Raw genomic sequence first — 24,839 nt, forward strand, 5'->3', positions numbered from 1 at the left:
GAGTCACTGTTGCCTTTCTATCAGCTCGAACCAGTCTGCCCATTCTCCTCTGACCTCTGGCATCAACATGGCATTTCCGGCCACAGAACTGCCGCTCACTGGATTTTTTTTCTTTTTCGGACCATTCTCTGTAAACCCTAGAGATGGTTGTGCGTGAAAATCCCAGTAGATCAGCAGTTTCTGAAATTCTCAGACCAGCCCTTCTGGCACCAACAATCATGCCACGTTCAAAGGCACTCAAATCACCTTTCTTCCCCATACTGATGCTCGGTTTGAACTGCAGGAGATTGTCTTGACCATGTCTACATGCCTAAATGCACTGAGTTGCCGCCATGTGATTGGCTGATTAGAAATTAAGTCTTAACACACAGTTGGACAGGTGTACCTAATAAAGTGGCCAGTGAGTGTATATTAGTGAAGGACAATCTGGCTTTTTGTTTGTGATATCCATCATTTGGCTCTGCTCACCAAAAAGAGTCCTCTCTCTCATGCTTACTGGATACCTATTAAATATGTGTTCATGTGCAGGTAAATACATAATGTATTTAAGGTAAAGCCACCGCAGTCTGATGTGGTCTGAGCTCTTCCCACCTGAAGCCCGCCAGTGAGAGATCATTTTTTCAGGATGTATGGACAGGGTTTTGATCACATCGCCAGCACTCTTTGTACTGTATCAGTCACGAATGACACATCGCTATGATGTACAGTGCATGTTGCCTACAGTGAAACATGGTGGTGGCAGTATCCTTATGTAGGACTGGATGAGTGCTGCTTTTATTGGGAGCTACATTTCATTGATGGTATATCATGAATTCACAGATGTTCTGCTCTATATTGAAAGAGAAGGAGCTCCATTTGTGGCACCCTTGAGGGTTCAGTCGCCACAGAGGTACTGCACCTCATCCAGAGGTGTTGTATCCCACTATCCAGGTATGGTGGAGACACCAGACCACACTCTTACACATACAACCAACACACACCCTAGAGTAGCAGGGCACCCTGGATGACCCCTGCTTGGATCATAAAGGGTGTTGGGAGGTGGGTGGAGCTTAGGTTCAGAGCAGGTGAACTGAAAGGAAGACAGGATCAGTTCCCCCCTTGGGGGAGAAGTGAGAGGACATGTGAGCAGCAGCTCCCTGTTAGCAGGAGCTGCTGGAAAGGAAAGTGACTGAAGGCAGCTCCCTGAAGAGGGAAGGGATCCCAGAGGCACGGGCAGAGCATAGGCCACCCGTTGGGCTCGCTCCACGCTGATGGCTGTCAGGTGGAGAGATCAGGTCGCAGAAGGGTCTCGGCCCCTTAGCCTAGTGGAGTGGACATCAGGACTCAGCTAGAAAGCCGACAGCTGTGGCAACTTTAGGGGTTACAGCCACAAGCCACAGTTATCTTTGCCGGAAAGGCAGCCAGAAAGGAGCAAGGAAATGCATTGGGCATGGTATCTGACAGGGTCTGCGGCTGCTGGCCTGGGACACTGACTGTGAGGTGTTGTGTAGGAAGAGGCGGGAAAGCAACAAATTGAGATGGCCAGGAAAGGGCATATACTGAAGGGAGTGCTGGAAAGGTGTACTTCATATGCCTGGGAGTTGACTGAGCCACTCACCTGGAGGACAAGGCACTGAGCGGGCATCTGTACTGCAGACAGAACTGTGAGTAAAGCATTGGAACTGCACTTCACTGTGTCTTTTGAATTCTTGCCTCCAACACTCATTCAGCACTGCTACATCCACCATCAGCAACCATTGCATCTTTAGCTAACCACTGCTGCCCTGGGACAACAGCTCTGCCTGTGGAGAGCTATTCCAACTCCACTGTATTACACCATCAGTCCCAGAGGACCCGCACTGCAGCGCTGGTCACCACTGATCAGATACCACAGGTGGCGTCATGAACACTTCTTACAAAAACTCTTTATTTTTCATTCCCTTGTAAATATACCTCTTTTATTGGATGCCTGTGGCACCCCCAGGAGTACGGTCGCCACAGTGGCATTACCTCCCTCCTAGGGAGTGTGATGTCAGGCTTAGAAGCAATGAAGGGTCTCTCTATCAGGTAGTTCCAGCACACAGCACAGTTCCTACTCCAGGCCAGCAGAGGGAGCGCTGAACCTAACTGCTGAGGAGCTGCTCTCTGTGGTCGGGAGGAAGGAAGTTAGGGAGTTGGTGCAGAGAGAGGGAAGAGTGTGGACGTGTGGAGACAAGCTGGTGACTGGAGCTGGAGCAGAGCTCACCTCTAAGCTGAAGCGCATTGACCGGACCCCGGAGTCCAAGGCTGTGTGGATACTAAAGGTCCCACAGCAGAAACCAGAGGAATAAGAGGCTGTAAATGCTCTGTTCCCAACTGAGACTCGACGACACAGCAGCAACTTGTGTGAACCAGAGAGAGAGGGCTACAGCTGCCTGTCATACGAGTGGAGTTCTAGGTAACAGACAGAAAGAGGAACTTGTGTGGAGTTCAGAACTGCAAGTACTTCAGAATAGCGCAAGAAAAGAGACCTCACAACCCATCTGCATAGAGAGATTCCCAAGTTGCTTCCAGGCTGACTAACTCCTGTACCATCTGTAATCTGGATCCTGGACTGTACCTAAAAAGCACAGTAAAAGGTAAAAGAAACTGCACTCTGTTGTGTCCTTTGAATTCTTCCTGTGTAACCCACTCAGCACTGCTACATCTCTGTGCCTAAACACTACACCATCTACCTCAACATCTTCTACAACTGCCCAGGGACTACAGTTCTGCCTGTGGAGAGCTATTACACCTCTGCTGCATCATACCATCTGTCCCAGAGGATCTGCACTGCAGCACTGGTCCCCTTCTGACCAGATACCACAGGTGGCGTCACAAATACTCTTTTACAAAAACTCTTATCTTCATCATCCTCTGTAAATAATCCCCTTCCATTGGATGCCCAGGGCCACAGACTGGGTCTCCGCCACTGTGACACTGCCCCTTTAAGACACCGGCCCAGTACCGAGTACCCCATTTGCCCTGGTGGGCGCTCCACGCCCAGGGACACGGACCGGGTCACCGCCGCTGTGACACTGCCCCTTTGGGAAGCAGCCCGGTACCGAGTAACCCACTGCCCTGGAGGGTGCCCCACATTACTCTGGGCCATCGATACATGTGCACTTTATCAACATGACAATGATCCAAAATAGACACTGTTGCATTTCGGAAGAAGAGCAGGTCAAAAGTGATTCAGTAGTCAAATAAGTCTCCTGATTTGAACCTAATGAAACACATACAAGGCATTCTGAAGAATCAAATTGAACAGCACTTTCCGTTGAGAATCTAGGCGCTAAAAGAGGTCACTTCTTAAAGAATGGAAAAAGATAGATATTGCAATATGTCACCAACTTGTTCATTACATACCTAGAAGACTTGGTGCTGTCATGGAGATCATACAAAATATATTTTATGGTATGGATTAAAAATATGTTCTATGAAACTCTGTCTTGTCAAAATTTTGGTAAATATTCTGGTGTTCAGTGGGCTATTAATTACAATCTTACTTTTCAAAGAGGGTTTACTCATTTATGCTGAGCACTTTACCTAAATGGCAAAATGTGAGTCAAGCACTAGGCAGGTACTGTAGTCAAGTATATGCTTATGTAAACAGACTTGATCGAAGTAAACAAAAATGAGAGCATTTTATATTGATTATTGATGATATCTATCTATCTCTCTGTTTTGAGAGCCATGTAGGGGCCATTATATTGTTTGGAGAGCTATGTGGGGGCCATTATACTGTTTGGAGAGTTGTGTAAGGGCTGTTATAATATTTAGAGGGTTATGTCAGAGCCATTATACTGTTTGGAAAGCTATGTTGGGGTGCCATACTACTATATGGAGTGCTATGTGTGGACAATGATACTATTTGGAGGGCTATGCGGGGGGCCATTACATTATTTGGAGGGCTATTTGTGGGTAATTATACTATTTGAAGGGCTATGTTGAAGGCATTATACTTTTTGGAGAGCTATGTGTTGGTCATTATACTATTTGGAGGCTGCAAAGTTGTGAGAAATGCTATTTTGTGACCCTGCCAAATATTTTTTCTTAGGGGGAGGCAATTAAGACCTGCCATGAGGCCCCATGATTTCTATATACGCTCCTGTACAAAAGAATTGAACTTCTAAACGGATAATTTATTCCAACATGGAGTAGGATTTCAGAGTCTGTTGAACTTCATTATAGCAATTCTCTTCATTTCCAGACTATCATTTTTGGATGAGAGGTTCATTTAAAGGGAACCTGTCAGCAAGATTGTGCGGAGTAACCTACAGTGTCAGATTGGTGCCAACCGTGCCATTATACTGATAAAACAACAACCACAAAATGGATTTTACAGACCAAGGTATAATTTTAATCTTTATTTTCAGTTTTCAGTTAATGAGATTCTCGTGCCTCCAGGCTGTCTGTGTGTGTGTGTGTGTGTGTGGGGGGGTCTTTATGTGGTGCTCTACTTACATATTCATCTGTATGACTTCTGACAGGTCACTGATCTCTCACTGACCTGCGCCCTTTTTTACATACTGAATATGATATGTTTTGAAAAAAAATTACATTCAGCAGGCAAGCGGTGGCGCTTGCGCTGTAGCATGTATAATATCCGGATAATTATTTTATTTGGTGACATACATGTATTCAGAAAAAAAAAAAAAATGTTTCTCAAAATGGCGCCGGCTGTGCCTGCACTGTAGCATCTATCGGGGATCCGAAAGATGCTACTGTGCAGACACTGCCGGCACTATTTTGCTGGAGGAAAAAAAAAAATGCGTCTCCACCAAGATGGTACTGGCAGCGCCTGCGCAGTAGCATCTATCGGATTGCTGATAGATGCTACTGCGCAGGCACCGCCATCTTGGTGCAGACAATATTTTTATATGTATATGAGCTACAAGCACAGGGGCTTGATCTTGCTCTAACTGCTCTATGGCCTCTCTCCCTCTTTTCCCGTGTGCTTCCTGTCTCCTATCAGTGACTGACAGGTTGTCCTCTGTGACCTGCTCCTCTGCCCGAGATCTTGTGCAAGTGCGATCATTCCCATGGTGGCGCATGTGCAGCTCCATAATCTGGCACTCGCAATGTCTCCATGCACATGCACTACACCGGGAATGGGGAATGACGCTGCTTATGCTAGATCTCAGGCAGGTGCAGGGAGCAGGTCACAGAGAAGAGTGACCTGTCAGTCATTGACAGGAGGGCAAAATAGGGAGATAGGCTGGGGAGCTGTTGCACTTGCAGAATATTTTCAGAAAAATTTGCCCAAGAATTTCACTAACACAGAGACACCGTCTTATAAAACAGTGGTATGGACGTAATCAACATTACAGGTACTTTCCATAGAGGAGATTAGTTTGGGGTCTAAAACCCTGCTGACGTGTTCCCTATGATGCCATAAATGTATAAAATTCTTTGGGAAAAAAAAGTACAGATACTTTATTGTTTTTGCTATCCAGCTTCTAATCTAACACAATTTTTAAATAACAGACAAATTGACAAAAAAAGACATTTTATTGTCTTATGAAAAAGGCTAGTAGAAAGAATTTACAAGTACAAAAATACACACTGTACAAAGCAGACAAGGGATTTACTGCCTCCCTGAACCTGTTAAAAATATATTTTTGTTTTATTTTTTACATAAGACATTTTTAAAACAAAACTTTGAATGTAAAATTAGAAAGTTCTAGTGTCCTCAAATGTCACTTTCTTTGTCTAAATTATATTTATAAAATTATTTTTTTTCCAAATACAGTACAAAAAATATACAGTAACAGAAAAGTTGTGATTTTTAAGAAATATGTTCTTTGGTTTTAAATTATTATATTTTTTTATTTCAAATGCAAAAATTGATCTCAAATATAAAATATTTGGGCAGAAGAAAAAAAAATGTTATTACACTTTACTTCAATTTTTTCACTTCATTATTCAAGGACACTCACAAACTAAAAAGGCATTATACATCACAGTATACGATCCTTCAAAATCGGGAATAGCTGTTTAATTTCACAAGTTCATTTTCTATAGTTAAGGACAAAAATTATGTAAATGAAATCCTTAATTTGCCTTAAATATTGTTAATAAATGTGGTGTCTTTTTATGAAAACCTAATTCCGTAGAATATCTGCTTTATCCTATGGAGTAGATGATGTACATTAAGAAATGTTCCCTAGACATTACTTTGCTTTTTGCCAATTTTCGAGAGCTAAAATTGTAGGTTTACTCTATATTTCCCTTGAAAAAGAATCCAATATATATTTTGGTAGGCATGTATATAAAGGAGAAGAAGCAATATAATAAAAGTCAAGAAAGAGTGATTAGGTGACGGTGGTTTACATTGCTGTGGGCTCCATTTATTTTTAGAATACTACTCCTTATTGGGCCTGGTAAAATAAAAAAGGATGCTTACATCCTTGCCCAATACCAGTAACTGATGGGTTATCTTCACACTTCCAGCAGATAGATATAGGGCTTGAAGATGAGGAGCAGAGCCAGTCAATAGGTAAGTTAATTTTCTTGTTTTACGAGGCACGTTAAGGACATTGAAAATGGGGGTTGTTCAGTAGTGGACAATTTTTTTTTAAGGGCATGGTTCTTTGTCCCTTACCCATCCTTTTCTTTGAAAGAAGGATGAAAGTTAAAAGTGGCAGAATAGATTTTCTTTCCCATGTTGTCTAACACTGGGCAACTTTTAGTTAAAAAAGAGCAGATATAGGTTTAGAACATCTGAAGAACAAGAGGTCAGTTGAGGGCTCTTCTCTAGAGGGTTCAGCTACCTGCGATGCCTCTATGGCATTCCTGCCATAGTAGATTTATATTAACCTCATGATAGAAATTTATATCTCTTGTAAGAATTGTTTTGTATCAGAAGGCACTTAGAATTTATATCAGTGGCGAATGGTACTTAGCAAGTGATAAGTTGGAACTGGCATGTCAAAAGAACATCTGTAACCAGCAGGTGATAAATGGAGTCAACTTGTAAATTTTTTTTGTGAACGCATAAAAAAATGGTACATGATTTTTTTCCTAATGTATCAGCGAGCTACAGTCAAATATAATGGGAATCTGTTTGCCCTGATATACCGTACAAGGGCACATCAATATTTACAGGAAGTTCTCCTCCAATGTGGCAGTGGGGCATTTGTGCCACCTTAGGTACCAGGATCACGTGTGAAACTGCAACTTTTATAACTTCAAATAGTGTACCATTGGCTACCATATCAATAATTATAATTCTGTGCCAAAATGTCTCTATTCTATGCTTTTTAGTCTGGTTACTTAGTAAGGCCACTAATATTCTGATCTCCCATTACATTTTCTCTACCAGTATGTAGAACTGGTAACATAACAATTGGGGAGCCACAGAGAATAATGTATTATTAAAAAAGTTTTTTTTCCTGCTAAACTAGTCAGCAGAGCTATGATTTGTGTTTAGTATATAGGTAATTAAGGCTATCCTATATTATACAGTCATAATACAAAAACAGTTGTAGGATATGTGCAAATTTGTCACGTTAAAACGGGCGTAACAAAAAATACTTAGAGAAAGTTGTACTGAAAGTAAGAACTTGGCTGTGTCACAAAACAAAAGACTTGAATTTTTTTAAGCAAACAGTATAATAAATTCCCAGCATTTGACAGGATTATGAGCAAGCGCTGCCCCATATGTGATCAGCTTGATCAGGGCAGTTGTCATAAAGGTTCATTTACTAAAGCTTTAAAGGCTCTCAGGAAATAGTGTTGAGGAACTTATTTTCTCCTGCTAAGGAGGACAGCATAGAGTTCAGGTCTGATACTGCCATATTTGGAACCATGGCTGCTGGATTACGTGGTGTGTTCAAATGAGAGGAAGATTGAGATGATCCCGGTAGACCAGTTTGAGTTAAATTATGCGAAATCAGAGGTGTGTGATCAGTGTCATCTATGATGGCTGCAAAATCAATCTGAGTGTTTTCCAAATCTAAACTGTCCAAGGGATTGGATGCTGGACATGAATTACTGTATGGGATGGTGTCTGGCTTCACAAAACCCAGATTAGAAATGTACTGTCCATGTTGATGTCCATCACAGCTATTTTGGGTTTGATTTAGTGCTGTAACAAGCTTTTGGTTTCCTGTTTTCCCCTGATGCATTTCAACTTGACCTGAGTAATACATCATACCTGTGGTGTCATTAGAGTCAGATTGACTGTGAATAGGCGGCAGGGTAGGCATTCTCCTAGGGCTGGATTCAACTGAATGGTAAGATGGACTAAGTTGAGTAGGACTGCCCATGTAAGTTGACTGGCTATTAATACTGTGCTGCCGACTTAAAGGTTTTGGGACACAAGGAGGATGTGGCAGCATGTCTACACTATAACTTTGATTTCCTGGACTCCTCATGGTTTTCGAGTGGTTTGGCTGGTTATCATGTGGATTTGGACTCAATAAAATGTTTTGTGGTTGCTTATTTTGATAATTCATGTATTTGGGACTTATATAAGTTGGAGCATGAGGTGTATTCCTATGTTGGTTTTGTCCAACATCGCCATCCTCCCCATTGCTATTTACAATGGCCATATTTTGGGGCTGCTGCTCCCACATTAATGCTTGCTGGGATTGAACATAATTTCGTACCATCATTTCCTTGACTTGCATCATCGGTGTCTGTGACCTTCGCCCTTGAGGGCTTAACATATTTGGGTTAAGACCAACATTATAGCATATATTTTGTTGATTTTCCTGTTGTCCTTGGTATTCACAGTTGGAATTCCCTGGGGATAACGCTACTGTATTTGTCTGGTTGAAAGCATGCTGCTGCATCGTATGCTGCTTCATGTTCTGACAGGACATCATTGAGGGCATGGACTGATGAAATTGTTGTTCTGGTTTGATATGAACCTGACTCAAGTGGTTATACCTTTCACTGTTTACATACATACCCTGTTGTTGGCAGGAATTACTGTTTGCAATGGAAACCTGTTTGGTTGCATCAGTAGCTGAATTTAAATATTGGTTATGACATTGATTCCCTGGTGACATGTTTGGTGGTACCGCCGGATGATTTGCGCTTTGGCCATCAGACATATCCATGGTTGCTGAGCTTACTTCATGCCACTGCACAGGTAAACTAGAACTACTAGCTTGCCTTGTATTCTGGAAATGCTGGTTATGAGTTGTCATTTGACAGTGGTTGAAATCTGAGTGATTCAATACATTGCCCTGGCAGGAATGGTTACTTGTATTCATGTGCATACTGCCTAATGATCTCTGAGAATTTGAGTATGCATTTTGATTTTGCATGTCTAACCCATGAAGTTGGTGGTTAAAATTCACATGGTGATTGGTAGTCATTTGAGATCCTTGGCCTTGATAGTTCATAAAGTTCTGCATTTCATTACCAACCATTATACCATGTTCCTTATTATGAGATGTTAGATCTGTGCTTGCAGTCTCCATGAACACATTCTCACTGATGCTGGGTGGACGGGGTGAAAAAATATGTCTTTGTAAATTCACTTCAGATCCTCCATATGGTTGTTGATGTCCAAGAGTCTGTCGTCCCATCATTGATGTGTTCATATTTGACATACTCTTAAAGCGTTGTACTTTGGGTATTACTTGAGGATCTCCGCTAGGTCGTGCAGGATCACTAGCTCTTCTTACTCCTGCCCCTGGTGCTTGACAAGGATGAATTATTCCTGTACCATAACTGTGGTATTCATTGTTGCTATGTCTTCTTTGGATATTACTAGATAACGATGAAGAGATAGATGAACTACGGTAGTCACCGACAGCGAATGCCATTCGACTATTTGCACTAATTCTCTCCATGTTAGGAAGAGGAGTAGGTGGAGGTCCACCAGTAGCTGCCGCATACTTTGCCTTAAGTCTATATTGCTGAGCTGGGGTAAGGCCTGGAAGACCATTGGTATTGGAATGTCTTGAAGTATCGACTGCAGTTTGGTCATATGTATCCACCATGTTCCCTACATCCCCTGGTCTCTGATTTGTAAGATATGGTGACACCACCGATGACCTACGGCTCACTGTATACGCCGAGCTTATTGTACTAGTTGTGCTGTTACGTCGGTCATTCATTTGGCTCAAATGTTCGGTAGATGTCAACTCCATGATGTTACCATTATGGGGCAAACCACAAATACCAGGCAATTCTCCCTGGGAAACTGAAAAATGAAAACAAAAAAACAATGAATACATCTAAAAATGTACATTGACACAGAGGTTGTCAAGGTGACTTTTCAAATTAAAAAGTTTTGCAATAAATGATTGTCACTTGTCACATTTGTAGAGAAGAAAAAAACTCAGAACTTAAAAAGGGAAAATACCAAAGAAAACTCTGAACAATTCACCAGAAAATTACAATTCAATTTTTTTTTTTAAATATTCGTCACTCCTTTTCTCTAATGAATTATCACAAATTATTTATTCACCCATTTTATACTCCATCTAATAGAGCACAATACGCCTCATAGACGGTGGGATATTGCAGTAGCTTCCAAACTACTGCCTCGTAATAGGTACAATTTCTCCAGCACTGCACTTTATTATTTTGTTCATCTGATTGGACAATCTTGAATCACTTCCTTTTTCATTATAGGAACTTACACAGTCTTTCATTCTACTCTCTTTATATACAGCAGTCGGGTAGGTTGCCATTTCTCATTAATATCTCTATTTTTCTCCAACCTGGTTCTCTTTATGTATCATCACAGGGTTAACGTGTTTCGATTTTTATGTATCTTTGAGTTATACTGCAGGTCTGGACATATAAATTGTAAATGTATATCTCATGCCACTGTACTATTTATGAGGATATATTTTGATTTTGCCTCTTATATATTGTTTTGTATAAACTACAGCAGACTGACGAAGGCCAATTGTAGGCCGAAACGTCTTATTGTGACTGCCAAATAAAAACCTTGTCTTGAAAAGGATCATTCAGTTGAGTGCCAAGTTACTTTATTATTCACTTTGGTCTGGGTAACCTACTTGTGCACCCTGTAGTAGTGCCACGCTATACTTTACAAGACATACTATTCCAGACCCTGACACTTTTCGCGAGGCGAACGGATGCTCACACCTCTGCGCTGAGTTCATTAAGACTGATGTGAGCAACGCCAGTCTTTATGAATCAGCTCAATAGTGTTTACATTATGGGCTTCCTCTTGTAATATCCAGATATGTAACGCATTAATTTGAGTTGGAGATATAATAGCTACATACAAACACCATGTATTTCAAGTTTACCTGTGCTGTGGATTGCAGGTAGTTTTACAGACTTTCCAGCAGATGGTGCTTTTCGCATTTGATTCAGTTTGTCGATCCTGAGGTTTTCTAGTTTCCTTAAAGCTGAAGCTCCTGCAGTGCCAATAGATTCCACTGAAGGAATATCATCCAAGTTGGAAAGGTCCTCAAAACTACCTCCTGCATTGGCATTCATTTCTACTCCACTGTCATTGTTGTTGGTGCTACCTAATGGTGACCTCTCACTGCTGCAAGATGACTGTCCACTGGGGCTAGCCTGAGATTTCTGCAGAAAATAAAACAAAAATAACTACAACAATACAGAAATAGTTTCATCATTGTACATGTAGTAAAATTCTTAAAGGGGTTGTCCAGGACTTTAAGATTGATGACCTATCCTTAGGAAATACATTTGAAAAAGTGAAGGTCTAACAGATAGCACCACCAATCATCTTATTGGGGGGCCTTCAGCCACACACCCAAGTATTTACTACACAGAGTTCCACAAATTTTGTACAGTCTGTGCCTTGTACTGCAGCACTGGCTACAGCATTATGTGAAAGTGTTCTTACCAAGGACATCTCTGGCACGGTCAGTCTTCCCTCCTCTTTTCTGGCCTGAGATGAGCTTGATTCCAGGTCTTGGTGAATATCACTCTTAATTCCTTGGGTCATGCCACCTTCATGGGGGGCATGACTCCGAGGTTGACCATCTCCTCTGTGTTTCTTTGTGATGTGTGCCTCAGGACCATGAACTGTCTTCACATGCTTTCTGAGAGAACTGGGATCTGTGTATCTCTTTGTACATCCCGGGATCTTGCATACATAAGGTTTCTAAATATAATGTAAAGGTTATTAAAGGAGTTGTCCAATTAATAAATATGCTGTCCAATCGATAGGTAATGGAAAATTAAGCATTTTCACATCTGGATGAGGTTAAAAATATAGTTGCTGTGAAGAGATAAACTTATAATGGAAGGGATGATACAGTGGCTTGCGAAAGTATTCAGCCCCCTGGAACTTTTCAACCTTTTCCCACATATCATGCTTCAAACATAAAGATACCAAATGTACATTTTTGGTGAAGAATCAACAACAAGTGGGACACAATTGTGAAGTTGAATGAAATTTATTGGTTATTTTACATTTTTGTGGAAATTCAAAAACTGAAAAGTGGGGCGTGCAATATTATTCGGCCCCTTTAACTTAATACTTTGTTGCGCCACCTTTTGCTGCAATTACAGCTGTAAGTTGCTTGGGGTATGTCTCTATCAGGCACTCAGCTATAGTGTGAGCTTTTAAACCTATTCCAAAAAAACGCTCAAGGTTTAAATGTTGCACACAGCCTAGAGAGCATCCCACATAAAGTAAATTAAAACATAACCTTTAATGAACCATTAAAAGGACATAACACACAAAAACATTACAAAAAAGTGCTCATGTGAACCAGTGCTCAATAAAAAATGGTTTGGTCTCACCATTGGTATTAGATATGGCATTCCAGCATCAGGGCGTATCCTGCTGGAGAGACGATCCATTCATGGGGAGCTGAGACATGGGAAAAGCAGTGTTAATGTAAAGTATTCCCCTACACTCCCTGTCGTGCCCCAGCGTTAAGGCCCCGTTACATTTAGCGATGCACCAGCGATCCCGACAACGGTACGACCCGATCAGGGTCGCTGGTGCATCGCTAAATGGTCGCTAGTGAGCTGCCAAACAGGCAGATCTCACCAGCGACGCTGCAGCGGTCGATGGTCGTTACTTACCTGTCACACGCAGCGATGATGACGACTTCCGCCTGCGTCCATACGTCGCTCGTTGGCGCCAGCGGGACGCCAGTGAGAAGAAAATGGCCCAGGACGTTCTCACGTGATCAGTGATATCCAGCGGGGGGGCCGGTCGGAGGTAAGCGTCACACAATGCGAGATCGCTAGCGATATCGCTATGTGTAAAAGGCCCTTAACTCCTGTCCTAGTAAGGACAGGCGCCAACTGGATCCTGTAGTGGACACCTCCACTAAGAAGGGGAAAAATAGACAGAAAAAGCTCCCTACGCATTTCTTCCCCAATGGTGGGGATTCATCAGGAGAGTCAAATAGATATAAAGCAGTAGGAAAGGGGGGTGTCCACTACAGGATCCACTTGGGGCCTGTCCTTGTTAGGACAGGAGTAACGCTGGGGCACGACAGGGAGTGTAGGGGAATCCTTTACATTAACACTGTTTTTCCCATGTCTCGGCTCCTCATGAGTGGATCGTCTCTCCAGCAGGATACGCCCTGATGCTGGAATGCTCTATCTAATACCAATTGTGAGACCAAACCATTTTTATTGAGCACTGGTTCACATGAGCACTTTTTTGTAATGGTTTTATGTGTTATGTCCTTTTAATGGTTCATTAAAGGTTATGTTTTAATTTACTTTATGTGGGATATATGCATTTTCATTGGTGGATTCAGAAAAAACGGGAAGAATTTCTCTATAAAAGGCTCACTTCGTGGTCGGTTTTCCCATTCATCTATTGAGAAGAAAAGAAGATCCCACCCTCCCTCCTCCAAAATTTTATTGTTATTCCTTGTCATGATGTTTTATTTGAGGGAAAATCACCCAGCTCTCTGGGTGGATTGGTTGATTTGAGTTTATTTATTGATATTCTAACTATTAATCTATTAATCTAATATATAAAGCTCAAGTGTGTGTATGTATGTATGTATGTATGCATGTGTATGTGTGTGTGTGTGTGTGTGTATGTCCGGGATTGGCATCCGCACCGTCGCAGCTACAGCCACAAAATTTGGCACAGTCACACGTTTGGACCCCGAGAGTGTCCTAGGCTATGTTGTGAGGCGAAATTTTAACCCCGCGCGTTCCAATTCACCAAACAATTTTGCCCCTATCTACATAATGGGGAAAAAGTGTGTGTATCAAGCCCCGCCCCTCATTATGATGTCATAATGGTTGCCATGGTGACGCTGATGTCATCATAGGTTGCAAGCCCCGCCGCTTATTATGATGTCATAATGGTTGACTATGGGATGGAGGATGTGTGATGGGTATATGGACACTGGACTATGGGATGGAGGATATGTATGACGGGTATATGGGCACGGGACTATGGGATGGAGCATGTGTGATGGGTATATGGGCACTGGGCTATGGGATGGAGGATATGTATGACAGGTATATGGGCACGGGACTATGAGATGGCTGATATGTATGATGGGTATATGGGCACGGGACTATGGGATGGCGAATATGTATGATGGGTATATGGGCATGGGACTATGGGATGGAGGATGTGTGATGGGTATATGGGCATGGGACTATGGGATGGAGGATGTGTGATGGGTATATGGGCACTCGACTATGGGATGGAGGATATGTATGATGGGTATATGGGCACGGGCCTATGGGATCGTGAATATGTATGATGGGTATATGGGCACGGGACTATGGGATGGCGGATATGTATGATGGGTATATGGGCACGGGACTATGGGATGGAGGATATGTATGATGGGTATATGGGCATGGGGCTATGAGATGAAGAATGTGTGATGGGTATATGGGCCCTCGACTATGGGATGGCGAATATGTATGATGGGTATATGGGCATGGGACTATGGGAAGGAGGATGTGTGATGGGTATATGGGCATGGGACTATGGGATGGAGGATGTGTGATGGGTATATGGGCACTCGACTATGGGATGGAGGATATGTATGATGGGTATATGGGCACGGGCCTATGGGATCGTGGATATGTATGATGGGTATATGGGCACGGGACAATGGATATATCTAACCACAGTTAGTTACTATGCCCGGGCAGCGCCGGACTCTTCAGCTAGTTTATTATAAAGTTCATTTTGGTTTCCCTGAATAAACATCACTGCCATTTTCCATCGAATGTGTTTGTGTATTTATTGAGTATGTATGGGATTTGTGGTACCATGCCGCAGTCAGGGGCTATCACATGCCTATAACCTTCCTCCTCCCTACTTGTACCTTTCACCTAAGGAGCAATGGTATGTGCTATTGGGTCGCCCTCCCAGGGCTGTGGGGTACTCGGTACCGGGCCGGTGTCAGGGGAATGTGTCACAGCAGCGGTGACCCGGTCCGTGGCCCACGGCGCCCAAATCAATGGTGGTTTGTAGTCAATGAAGTGAAATAGTTCGTGACGCCACCTGTGATGTTTGGCAAGCAAGATGTTAAGCCAACGCTGCGTGCAGATCCTCTGGGGCTGATGGTGTGTTGCAGTATAGATGGTGTAGCTCCCCACAGGTGAAGCTGTGACCACAGGGCAGTGTATAGGCGCAGGCGGTGTGAGGAATGTTGGTACCCAGATGTAACGGTGCTGACGGTGTTAGCGCACAAATGAATGGAGGACACCAGGGCTTGTAGTTCCAAAGCTTTACTCACAGTCCGTGGTACACACTGGTGCCTGCCTCCGTGTCGTGTCCTCCGGGGCAGAGACTCAATCAACCTCCTGGGCAAGTCAGGATTCTCCTCTCCAACACTCCGCCAACATGTATCTTTCCTGAACGACTCCTCTATTGCGCCTTTTAGTGTGAAGAGCTCCAGTACCGTGGTACTCTGAAGTTCCTCCTGTCAGATGTTCCTAACAACTCTACTCGTATGGCAGACAGCTGTAGCCTCTCTCGGGGACTCCCTTCTCCGGAGTCCTGGCTATCTATTCAGTTGCTGCTGTGCCCCGAGTCTTGTATGGGAGTAATGCATTTACAGCCAACTACTCCACCGGTGTCTGCTGCAGAACCATAAGTGTCCATACAACCTTGGGGACCGGGCCCCGGCCTTGCGCTGAGAACCTATAGGCAACCTCTTCCAACCCACAACTCCTCTCTGTTCTCCTACTCCTTCGTTCCGCACTGTTCCTTCTCTCTCTTATGGAAGCTTAGGTTGCAGTTCTACGTCTTTCTCCTTCTGTTCTTTCCCGTGCCAGCTGGCTCAGGTCACTGAGGCAGCTGCAGCACTCCTTCCTCCATCCCTTCTTCCAGGGATCCCCACTCCTCCCGAGTGGCTTCCTTCCTCACTGACCTTCTGTCAGACTACCCTCTAGACTGATCTGTCATTCTAAACCTTCCCAACCTTTTATATCGAACTCCACCCACCTCCCAGCACATCTCGTGTTACGAAGCAAGGACCCACGAAAGGTGCTCTGCTACCCTCTAAGCATGGAGCCGCAATGGGGTCCTGCTGAACTATCCTGTGTGTGGGGTGCAAGTGTTGGAGTGTGGAAAGGAGTTCCCAACTTACCTAGGTGGTGGGGCACTACACCTTAGGAGAAGGTGCAGTACCTCTGTGGCGACTGAGCCTCAGGGGCGCCACACTATAGTAGAGGACCTTTGAGCTCACCTTAATAAATTACATCAGTGAAGTACAAGGAGCTCAGTGTCCAAATATATAAACGGAAAAAATATAAACTGAAAAAACAGAATATACAGTATGTCTCTCTACTGAGCTCGTTGTACTGTACTGGTGTGATTTCTTGTGGTGAGCTCAAAGGTCCTATACTATAGCACATACCATTGCTGCTTAGATAAAAATAAAATGCAAGGAGGAGTAACGTCATAAGCATGGAATACCGATGCCAGCACCATCAGTAGAGAATATTCCCTTATTATCCCTCCCTCCTTCCGCACCACTGCATGGTTGGACACAGGCTGTTATACCGGATACAGCAGGGGCACCATTATCATATTCTCTCTCCACAGCAAGATTTTTAAAATACATCCAATTGTGCAAATTTTAAAGGGGTTATCCAGGACTTTTGTATGTTTTTTTCTTATGTGACAAAAAACTTACAGGCGAGTAATTGCTAACCATCTGCCTGTTCTGACCTGCGTTGATTTCTGCCTTCTCAGAGCAGTCAAGGATCGCTCCTGCCAGCAATTCTGTGGTTTCCAATGACATTGATTAAAAGAGCAGGGCCTTTTCCTCTGGTCTGCTCTGTCAACAAGGCACTTCTGCTGATGTCATGCTGATTGACAGCTGGTTTCCCGCTGCCTAAATGAATGGAGCCGGCTGTCAATGAGCATGATGTCGGCAGTGATGCCCCTTTCACAGAGCAGGTAGTAAGATGAAAAGCTGCTCTGTTGACGTATATGAAGCAGCAGAATCACTGGCAGGAGCAGTCAGTGATCATTCTGAGCTGGCAGAGATCCGCACCCAGCAGAATAGGCAAGTAGCTGCTTGAAAGTTCTTAGCCCCATAAGAAAAAACTACAAAAGTCCAGGATAACCCTTTTAATTTTCCATTATCTATCTACTAAATAGCCCTTTTGTTCATAGTACAACCTTTACGCTATTATTAACATTGCATGCCTTCTGTGTAAAAAATGACGTCATCCATCATACCTCATTAGAATGAGTGCGATTCTGGTGCTTGGCCCTGTCAGATGCATTAGAAAAGGCCTTGTTACAGCCTTCATGTTCACATACATATGGTTTCTCCCCTGTGTGTGACCTCAGGTGAGTTTTCAGGTTCTCAAGGCGTGAGTAAGCTTTGTTGCAGCCTTCAAACTTAAAAAAAAAGAAAACAAGCTTTCATATACTGTATACAGCATCAACATGTTCCCCATAGTAGTACAGAGAGTGACATCCAATATCAGAGAGTCTAAACAATACCAAAGATAGACTTAAATAAAGGAAAGATTAATTAATAACATGTAGCCCAAAGGAGTAACCCTAGGACCATAGAGAAATGTTTGAACATGAAAAGACACACTATCTATGCAAATCTAGAAATGTTCAAATTGCCATTGGTGACACAGCAGATGTCTAGGTGGTAGCCAAGTTCTGTCCAGGTATGTGCCAGCATATCCACAGATATGGACTACATTGTTTCAGTGGTGTGTTGTCTCAGGACAATTTACCAATGCTGTGCTGGCCTCTACAATCACCAGATCTAAGACCGTGTGACTTCTTCCTGTGGTGCTACGTATTTTTATACTTTTGTTATACTGTGTTTTTCTGTGTTTCAGTCTTTTGGTGGTGTCATCACTGTCAGCTTTGACAGCGGGATTTAACTAGTTAATAGGCGCGGGCGGACGGCAATTCCGCTCGCGCCTATTGCGGGCACATGTCAGCTGTTCATAGCAGCTGACATGTCCCGGCTTTGATGCGGGCTCAGCGCCGGAGCCCTCATCAAAGCAGGGGAGATGTCTGATGATGGACTGTGTCCGTCATTGGACATTAAGGGGTTAATATATACCATTAGGGGTCTAGGTGGATATATGCTTACATGCTGATATATTTTGGCACTTTACCATTACCTGTATCTATTCTTTTATTCCTATATTTGTGTGTATTTCACTTGGGTATACATTCCTTCCTCTTAATTGTATTTAGTTCGTTTATTTCTCTATGATATCAATTTACTTAATAAAATGTATTACTTATTTATGATATATCTCTCTTTGTGAGTGGTGTGCTCAGGATACTTTGTATCCACTCTTTGGTCTATGTATTTCACACACCCCTGTACTTTATGCATGCTGGGTAGTCCTATATGGTGAAGGTTCCCCTATTGCATTAGTATGTTTTTGGACATTTTTGTGGTATTAATAATATATTGTGGACCCCAGTCTAAGTTTATCTCTCCCTATCCCCGATTCATCATAATATTTAATAATATTTACGTTAGAATTCTGGTCTTAAACACTTTCAAATGTTGCAGAATTCTTGTACAAGCAGTTGCATAAAAATTTGGCGATTTTTTTTTTTTTTCTTTTTAATGTTTTTTCATGACCATTTCGGCAACTCCTACATAATGGATGAAGAGCTGATGAAGGCCAGGATGGGATGTGGCAACGCCCTTCCGACAAATTCATCGAATATGCCATCATCTCTTACATCAGAAATGTTACTTCAGTCTCTTACTGGAGTAAAAGGTGCTCACCACCGAAAAGATTCACCCAATTCATTAAGTGGCGTGCACCTTTTAATGAATTAGTCACGTCTTATTCCCACACTCCCATCATTAAGAGTAGCATACAAAGCGCCAGTCTCAACAAACCAAGGCCTATATGTTTAATAGGTATTAGAAAATCTATGGTGCGACAATGACTTACTGTGCACTTGTGAGGTTTTTCTCCAGTGTGTCTCCTCATGTGGACCACAAGCATGTACTGGGCTTTGAATGGTCTGAGCTCTCGAGAACATTCTTGCCAATGACATACAAACTCTTTCTTCTCCCCATGGATATGTTCATTGTTGATATGCTGTTATAAAAATGTGAATTGTGATAGTTTATGGATGCAAATTTGTTTTTATAGTAGTGAAAATGCAATGTCAAGATTCCACAAGACAGTTATCTGTAGAAGTCTTACATGTACAAGATGTTCCTGGGTATCAAACTCTTTAGTACAACTCTCCCAATGACAGTTTGTCTCATAGACAGTTTCAGGCTCATGTTTCCCATCTTCTTTTTCCAGGTCATCCCGTCCATCCAACAGACCAAGTAATGGATCCTATTTAAATAAAAAAATTATGTAAAAAACTAACAGGATAATTGGTTCCATCTTTAAATACAAAAAATTTGGGAATTTTAGACCCTCATTGTTCCATTTTTCTTTATCAGAGTCAAGAATTACTGTACAAAGTTCTTCTTAGTCTGGAAGACTAAGGCCACATAACGTACAGACAGCTCATTGGGAACTGTGTAATGCTTCATTTCACCCTCTAGTAGCACTGCAGGGTAACTGAATGTTTGCCACTGTGTTTCTCCATTGATTACAACTTGGGGGGCACCTTTTACCAAAATTCTTGAACTACATTATTAGACACATTTCTTGTTACCTTCTATGTACGGATGGTAAAGGGCATCTGTTAGGTTTAACTCTCCTAGGCCGTCTATGTGGGGATGTAGGTCATAGACGGGTGAATAAAATTACATCTTGATATCTATGATCCAATGTCTTATTCTTGTAAGAGCCACATTTTTCTTATATGTAAGTGAGTTATTAAATTCTATGAGCCGGACACCAACCTGCTTCCAGAGCTTGTTTTACATGAATGGGAAGTTACCAATGTGATGTGTAATGGCCGTGCTCTGCTCTCCTGAGCTCACTGCAGAGCTGTGTTTGGTTATACCTGACATATCTGCAGGTTCCTCTCAGCTACAGCTTCCAGCTCACAGGCAGTCAGTGTTGCAATACAGCAGAGCTGTGAGAGCTGCAGTAAATGTGTTTATAAGGAGACAAAGTTCAGTTCTGTGTTAGTTAAATGTCTCACAATGGTAACACCTCCTTTTATTAAAAGTAAGCTAAGAATTGAGGGAGATTTGTGTCCATCCCATATCTCTGAATATCTCATTTGCATATAAGAAAATCATGTATTCCTCTGGAATAAAACATTGCATAGCAGATGTCAAGTTATTATTTTATTCTGCTTCCTATGACCTGCATTCCCATATAGTTGGCTTAGGAGGATTGATCCTACTGAATTATTCCTTTTAAAGAAATGTCTACAATACTAACTGGTCCTTAGTATAGGTGTCATGTGCACCACGTAGAGTCACGACGCTGTTGATCAAGCTGAGGTTCACTTTGATCCATTATAAAAATCTAATATGCAAGATAGATCCAAGGTACGACCAGATACTTTACTTTATTTTTCATGACTCTTTTTGTGGTGCAATAAAGCACATAAGAATGTGTCAGCATGCAGACCTTCCAAAACTGTACAGGTTGAGTTAGGCCGTATGCAGGATCATCTTGGATATGTGTTTTTGTACATCCCAAAGAAGCATTAAAACTGTATCTGGTTTTCAAGGCCGCTGCCGGTGCCAATACTCACCTGCGTGATTCCCGGCGCGCACCCGCTCCACGGCGCGTCCCCGCTCCTGACATCCGGCCTCTGCGACGTCGGTCCTACACTCCTACGGCCGGCGCTCTGACTGCACCAGGTGACGCGGTGGCCCCGCCCCCAACATGGCGGCGCCCACCGCCTATTTCTTCCCGGCATCTTCCCAGGTAAGACGCCTGTGTATCGTTCTCGTGTTGCTGTCCGTTTGGCCAGCGCTCATTACGCTCCCAGGCCCTGTATCTTCTTCTCGGTTGCCCTGCTTGTGCCTTTGCTAATTGCTTCCTCGCTCGCTACCTCTGCGTCCCTGTCTCTGTCTCTCCTCTGGCGCCTTTCCCTAGCCATTGTCTCTGCTATCCTGACCGTGTGCCTGCTGTCCTTGGTCTCCTTGTCCGTTTTTGTTCTTACCTCTCCCTCTCTCTTGCAGCCTCCAGCTTCCGCCAGTCCTGAACCCTCCACGTCTGTGTCTCCCTCTGGCTCCGTGTTCGGTGTTATTCCGTGCCGCTGCTCCGCTGACTCTCCACCCTAGTCTCCCTGGTGCTCACCCAGTCGCCCCTTTGGCTCTGGCTGTCACGGTTCCATCCCTTGTGGGCCTGCCCCTAACACTCCCTGTATAGGGGGTGGCTCCACCTGGCCAGCTCACCTGCAGGGGCTCTGGAGCCGTGACCCAGAGGGTCCACTCCGGGTTATTATCACACTATCCGTCATCTTAGCACAATCCGTAACACTGGTGGTTCCTTGAATATTGTTTTCATAAACACCTCTGACAGACACCTCTTGTGGCATTTCTTCCAGAGAAATGGGAATTGGCCATGTAAAAGCCTCACGCTATGTTCATATTGCATTTTACCCACAGTGGCTCCATCAGGGCTTATGTCTGAAGTCCAGGAAAACATGATTAGGGTGTAAGCCTTCATGGGACCGTTGTAGACGGCAACGGAGTCACTGTGTGCTCTGCTGGACATTTTTGGAAGTATACACCTATTTGGAGGCGTGTTCCAAGAGATCGTTGACTATGGCCTTAGAACCCTTGGCAAATATACAGAAACGGGCAAAAATGATGTGCGCTTCAGACATATGTCCCTACAGAGTCACTGACGTAAGGGTAAAAGACTTTATGAACATAATCTAACCAACTCTTTTTCCTTTAGTGGCCCACATTAACAGGCAATTCGGACAGCATCATGGAAACTAAAATTCTGAGCATCTTAAGTTCCTCTGACAAAAAAATGTCTATTTTTAATTTTTATATTACTACAAAATAATTTATATTTATCCATCTGGTCTCCTATAAAAATGTAAATTCTTACAAAATTTCTACCAGAACCCTTTTAACTAATATAATGCGGATAAAATGTGGATAAAAAACAGATTATTGAAAAGAATATAATAAGATATCAACCTACCTGTGTCCCAACAGAAGCTGGACTTGATATGTCACCCTCTGATCCGTCTTCCAGGCGTTTACTGTTCATAGCTTCTAATCCTGTACTAGATAGAGGCTCTGACTTCAACTACAACACAAAACAAAGTGTTAATTTATAGATTGTATACACAATATTGTTTGATGTAAAAGGCCACTTTCATTATATTTGATCGGGGTTGTCCATTACTCAGACAACCCCTTATATTTCCCTCATGTCAAATAATAACAGCTATATTCACCTCTGGTGCTGGCTGACAATCCAGCGATGTTGGTGCCTAGTCTCTAGGGGTTCCCGTGACATTGGCTGCAGGGCTCACGTGGCATGACAATCAACGGCCACTTCACGCTCTCTCCTTTCAAACGAAACTGATAGTCAGAAAAGTTAGAGCTTCTGCTCTCTGACTTCCTCTGGATGTCAGTGTTGTCTGAAAGAAATGAGAGTGAAGTGGCTGCTGACTAGCCGCAGGGCTCACGTGACATAATTATGTCACATAACCCCGGAAGACCAGGCGCTAACATCACTGTAACGGCGCCAGAGATGAGTATAGCTGTTATTATTTTGTATGGAGAAATATAGTGATTGAACGTGTAGTAGACAACCCCTTTAAATGGATTGTCTCTTTTGCGTAAATGAGTAAAATTGCAAAGTTCTTATAAAATCAAGAAGATGCGATTTGCATAAAAAAATCAAGCAACTTTGCAATTTACCTCTTACTAAAAATCATCTAAAAATCCTCTCCATTTTCTAAAATACAGGGATTTTTAATCTTATTGTGTCTCGCTGATACCTAAGTTACCAGCATCCTCTGCAATCAGCAGTGTAATGTATACTAGGCAATGACCACAACACTTGTAAGTCTTTGCTATAGAGCTTGTAAGTGCTGCTCTGACATTGGCTGGATTGCTAGATCTGGCCAGCTGCAGTGCCTGTGTGCTTCGCCAATGTTACAGGGGCAATGATGCCTCTGGCTGCAGCAGAAAAAGCTTACAGTTCGGGTAAGCACCATGTCCATGGTTCTATCTATAAATTGTCAAGAATGTACTGCCCCCTGGTAATCAGAAAGCTGCGAGCAGGGGAGCAGTTCTCTCCTAAATAATGAAGATTTGACAACCCCATTAAAGCAAGTAATTTATGTGTACTGCTCATTTGTTTACTTATGTGTTCCCCATGGTTACAGGCTGTTGCATTTGCTTCATTTATAAATACTGTATAGAAAATGAGGTGCAAGGAGTATAGTGTTACATCACTGTTGGGTCAGACTACACAGGGTTTGTTTGTAGTCTGTAACCATGGAAACATAGAGGTCTGCATAGAAGCTATCGATGCACAATGGTTGGTTATATTTATTAAAAACTATTTCCAAAAATGCATGATATAGTTTACATGCACAAGAGAAATATAAAATGATGGTAAAGGTGGACATACTCTTTAAAAATACAAAGTAGATACTCACCTGGCAGTGCTTGATAGAGGAGCGCGCCTGCAGAACACCCATTCCTCTGCTGGACGAGTGCTCATGTGTATTGTAAGACAATAAAGGGTTTGTACCGTAAGATGCCCCTTGTGGCCTCTGGTGGTTAAGGCAATTTGGATACCCAAGTGAAGGACTGCAAAGCAAGACAATGCAATGTAAGAATCAGAGTAGTAACCAGTAGTAAGTAAAATATGGATATGCTAAATTTGCTTTATTCAGGAATAATCTATTACTATTCATATATCCATAGCAATGTGTCACGATCCATTTTTGGATCTGTGGCAGATCTGGATTCTCACATATAAACTTTTTTCCTTTCTGTCCATCGGGGGTTAATGTCTGTTACCCCCCCCCAGTGGCCGCTGATGTAATTACATTGCTGCTGAATTTGCTGATGCAGGTGGTGACCACTCCCACTATCCTTTAAAAGGTCACCTGATGCATCAGCTGACTGTCGGTGTTAGAGTTCATGCTACAGTGTGACCAAACCAGAGGAAGTAGCTTGCTGGGAGCGGTGGTGCCTCAGCTGTTTATGGTGTATCTGGTGTCGTGATCCTGCTGTGTGGTGCTTTACAGCTGAAAGCTAAGCGTTGTATTTTTGTTACCCTGTTCCTTTTCCTGTCTGTCTATCCTTAGCTTGTGTTGTATTAGTGCAGTTGTGGGATCAGTGTCCTCACTTGCCAATTCCCTACTTAGGGATAGGTGCAGGGCAAGCAAGGGCTAAGGTATCCTGCTTGGCGACAGGTTGAAAGAACCTGTTGTGAGAATCATGTGGGAATAGTGGATGAGGGCAGGTATATCTCGCCCAGATTCCTTTCCTATGTGGCCTAGTCTGGTCAGTATCGCACCTGCTTGCTAATGAATAATGGGAGGTGGA

At 43.0% G+C, this 24,839-nt stretch overlaps 1 protein-coding gene across 1 annotated transcript in view; it reads right to left on the reverse strand.

Annotated features, from left to right (window-relative positions):
* Positions 1-5,492: 5,492 nt before the first annotated feature.
* The window catches only part of GLI1 (GLI family zinc finger 1), a 268,280-nt gene continuing 248,933 nt past the window's right edge, over positions 5,493-24,839 (reverse strand). The window contains exons 5-12 of the mRNA XM_073576829.1: positions 23,942-24,095; positions 22,468-22,575; positions 19,588-19,728; positions 19,330-19,479; positions 17,615-17,779; positions 11,816-12,076; positions 11,247-11,529; positions 5,493-10,162 (exon numbers count right to left, since the gene is read on the reverse strand). Coding sequence (XP_073432930.1) covers positions 7,725-10,162; positions 11,247-11,529; positions 11,816-12,076; positions 17,615-17,779; positions 19,330-19,479; positions 19,588-19,728; positions 22,468-22,575; positions 23,942-24,095 — 3,700 coding nt within the window. The 3' untranslated portion in view covers positions 5,493-7,724. The remainder of the gene's footprint in view (positions 10,163-11,246; positions 11,530-11,815; positions 12,077-17,614; positions 17,780-19,329; positions 19,480-19,587; positions 19,729-22,467; positions 22,576-23,941; positions 24,096-24,839) is intronic.

This window comes from Dendrobates tinctorius, unplaced genomic scaffold, assembly GCF_039654945.1.
Source record: "Dendrobates tinctorius isolate UK_male_01 unplaced genomic scaffold, ASM3965494v1 ptg000051l, whole genome shotgun sequence".
Classification (NCBI taxonomy): domain Eukaryota; kingdom Metazoa; phylum Chordata; class Amphibia; order Anura; family Dendrobatidae; genus Dendrobates; species Dendrobates tinctorius.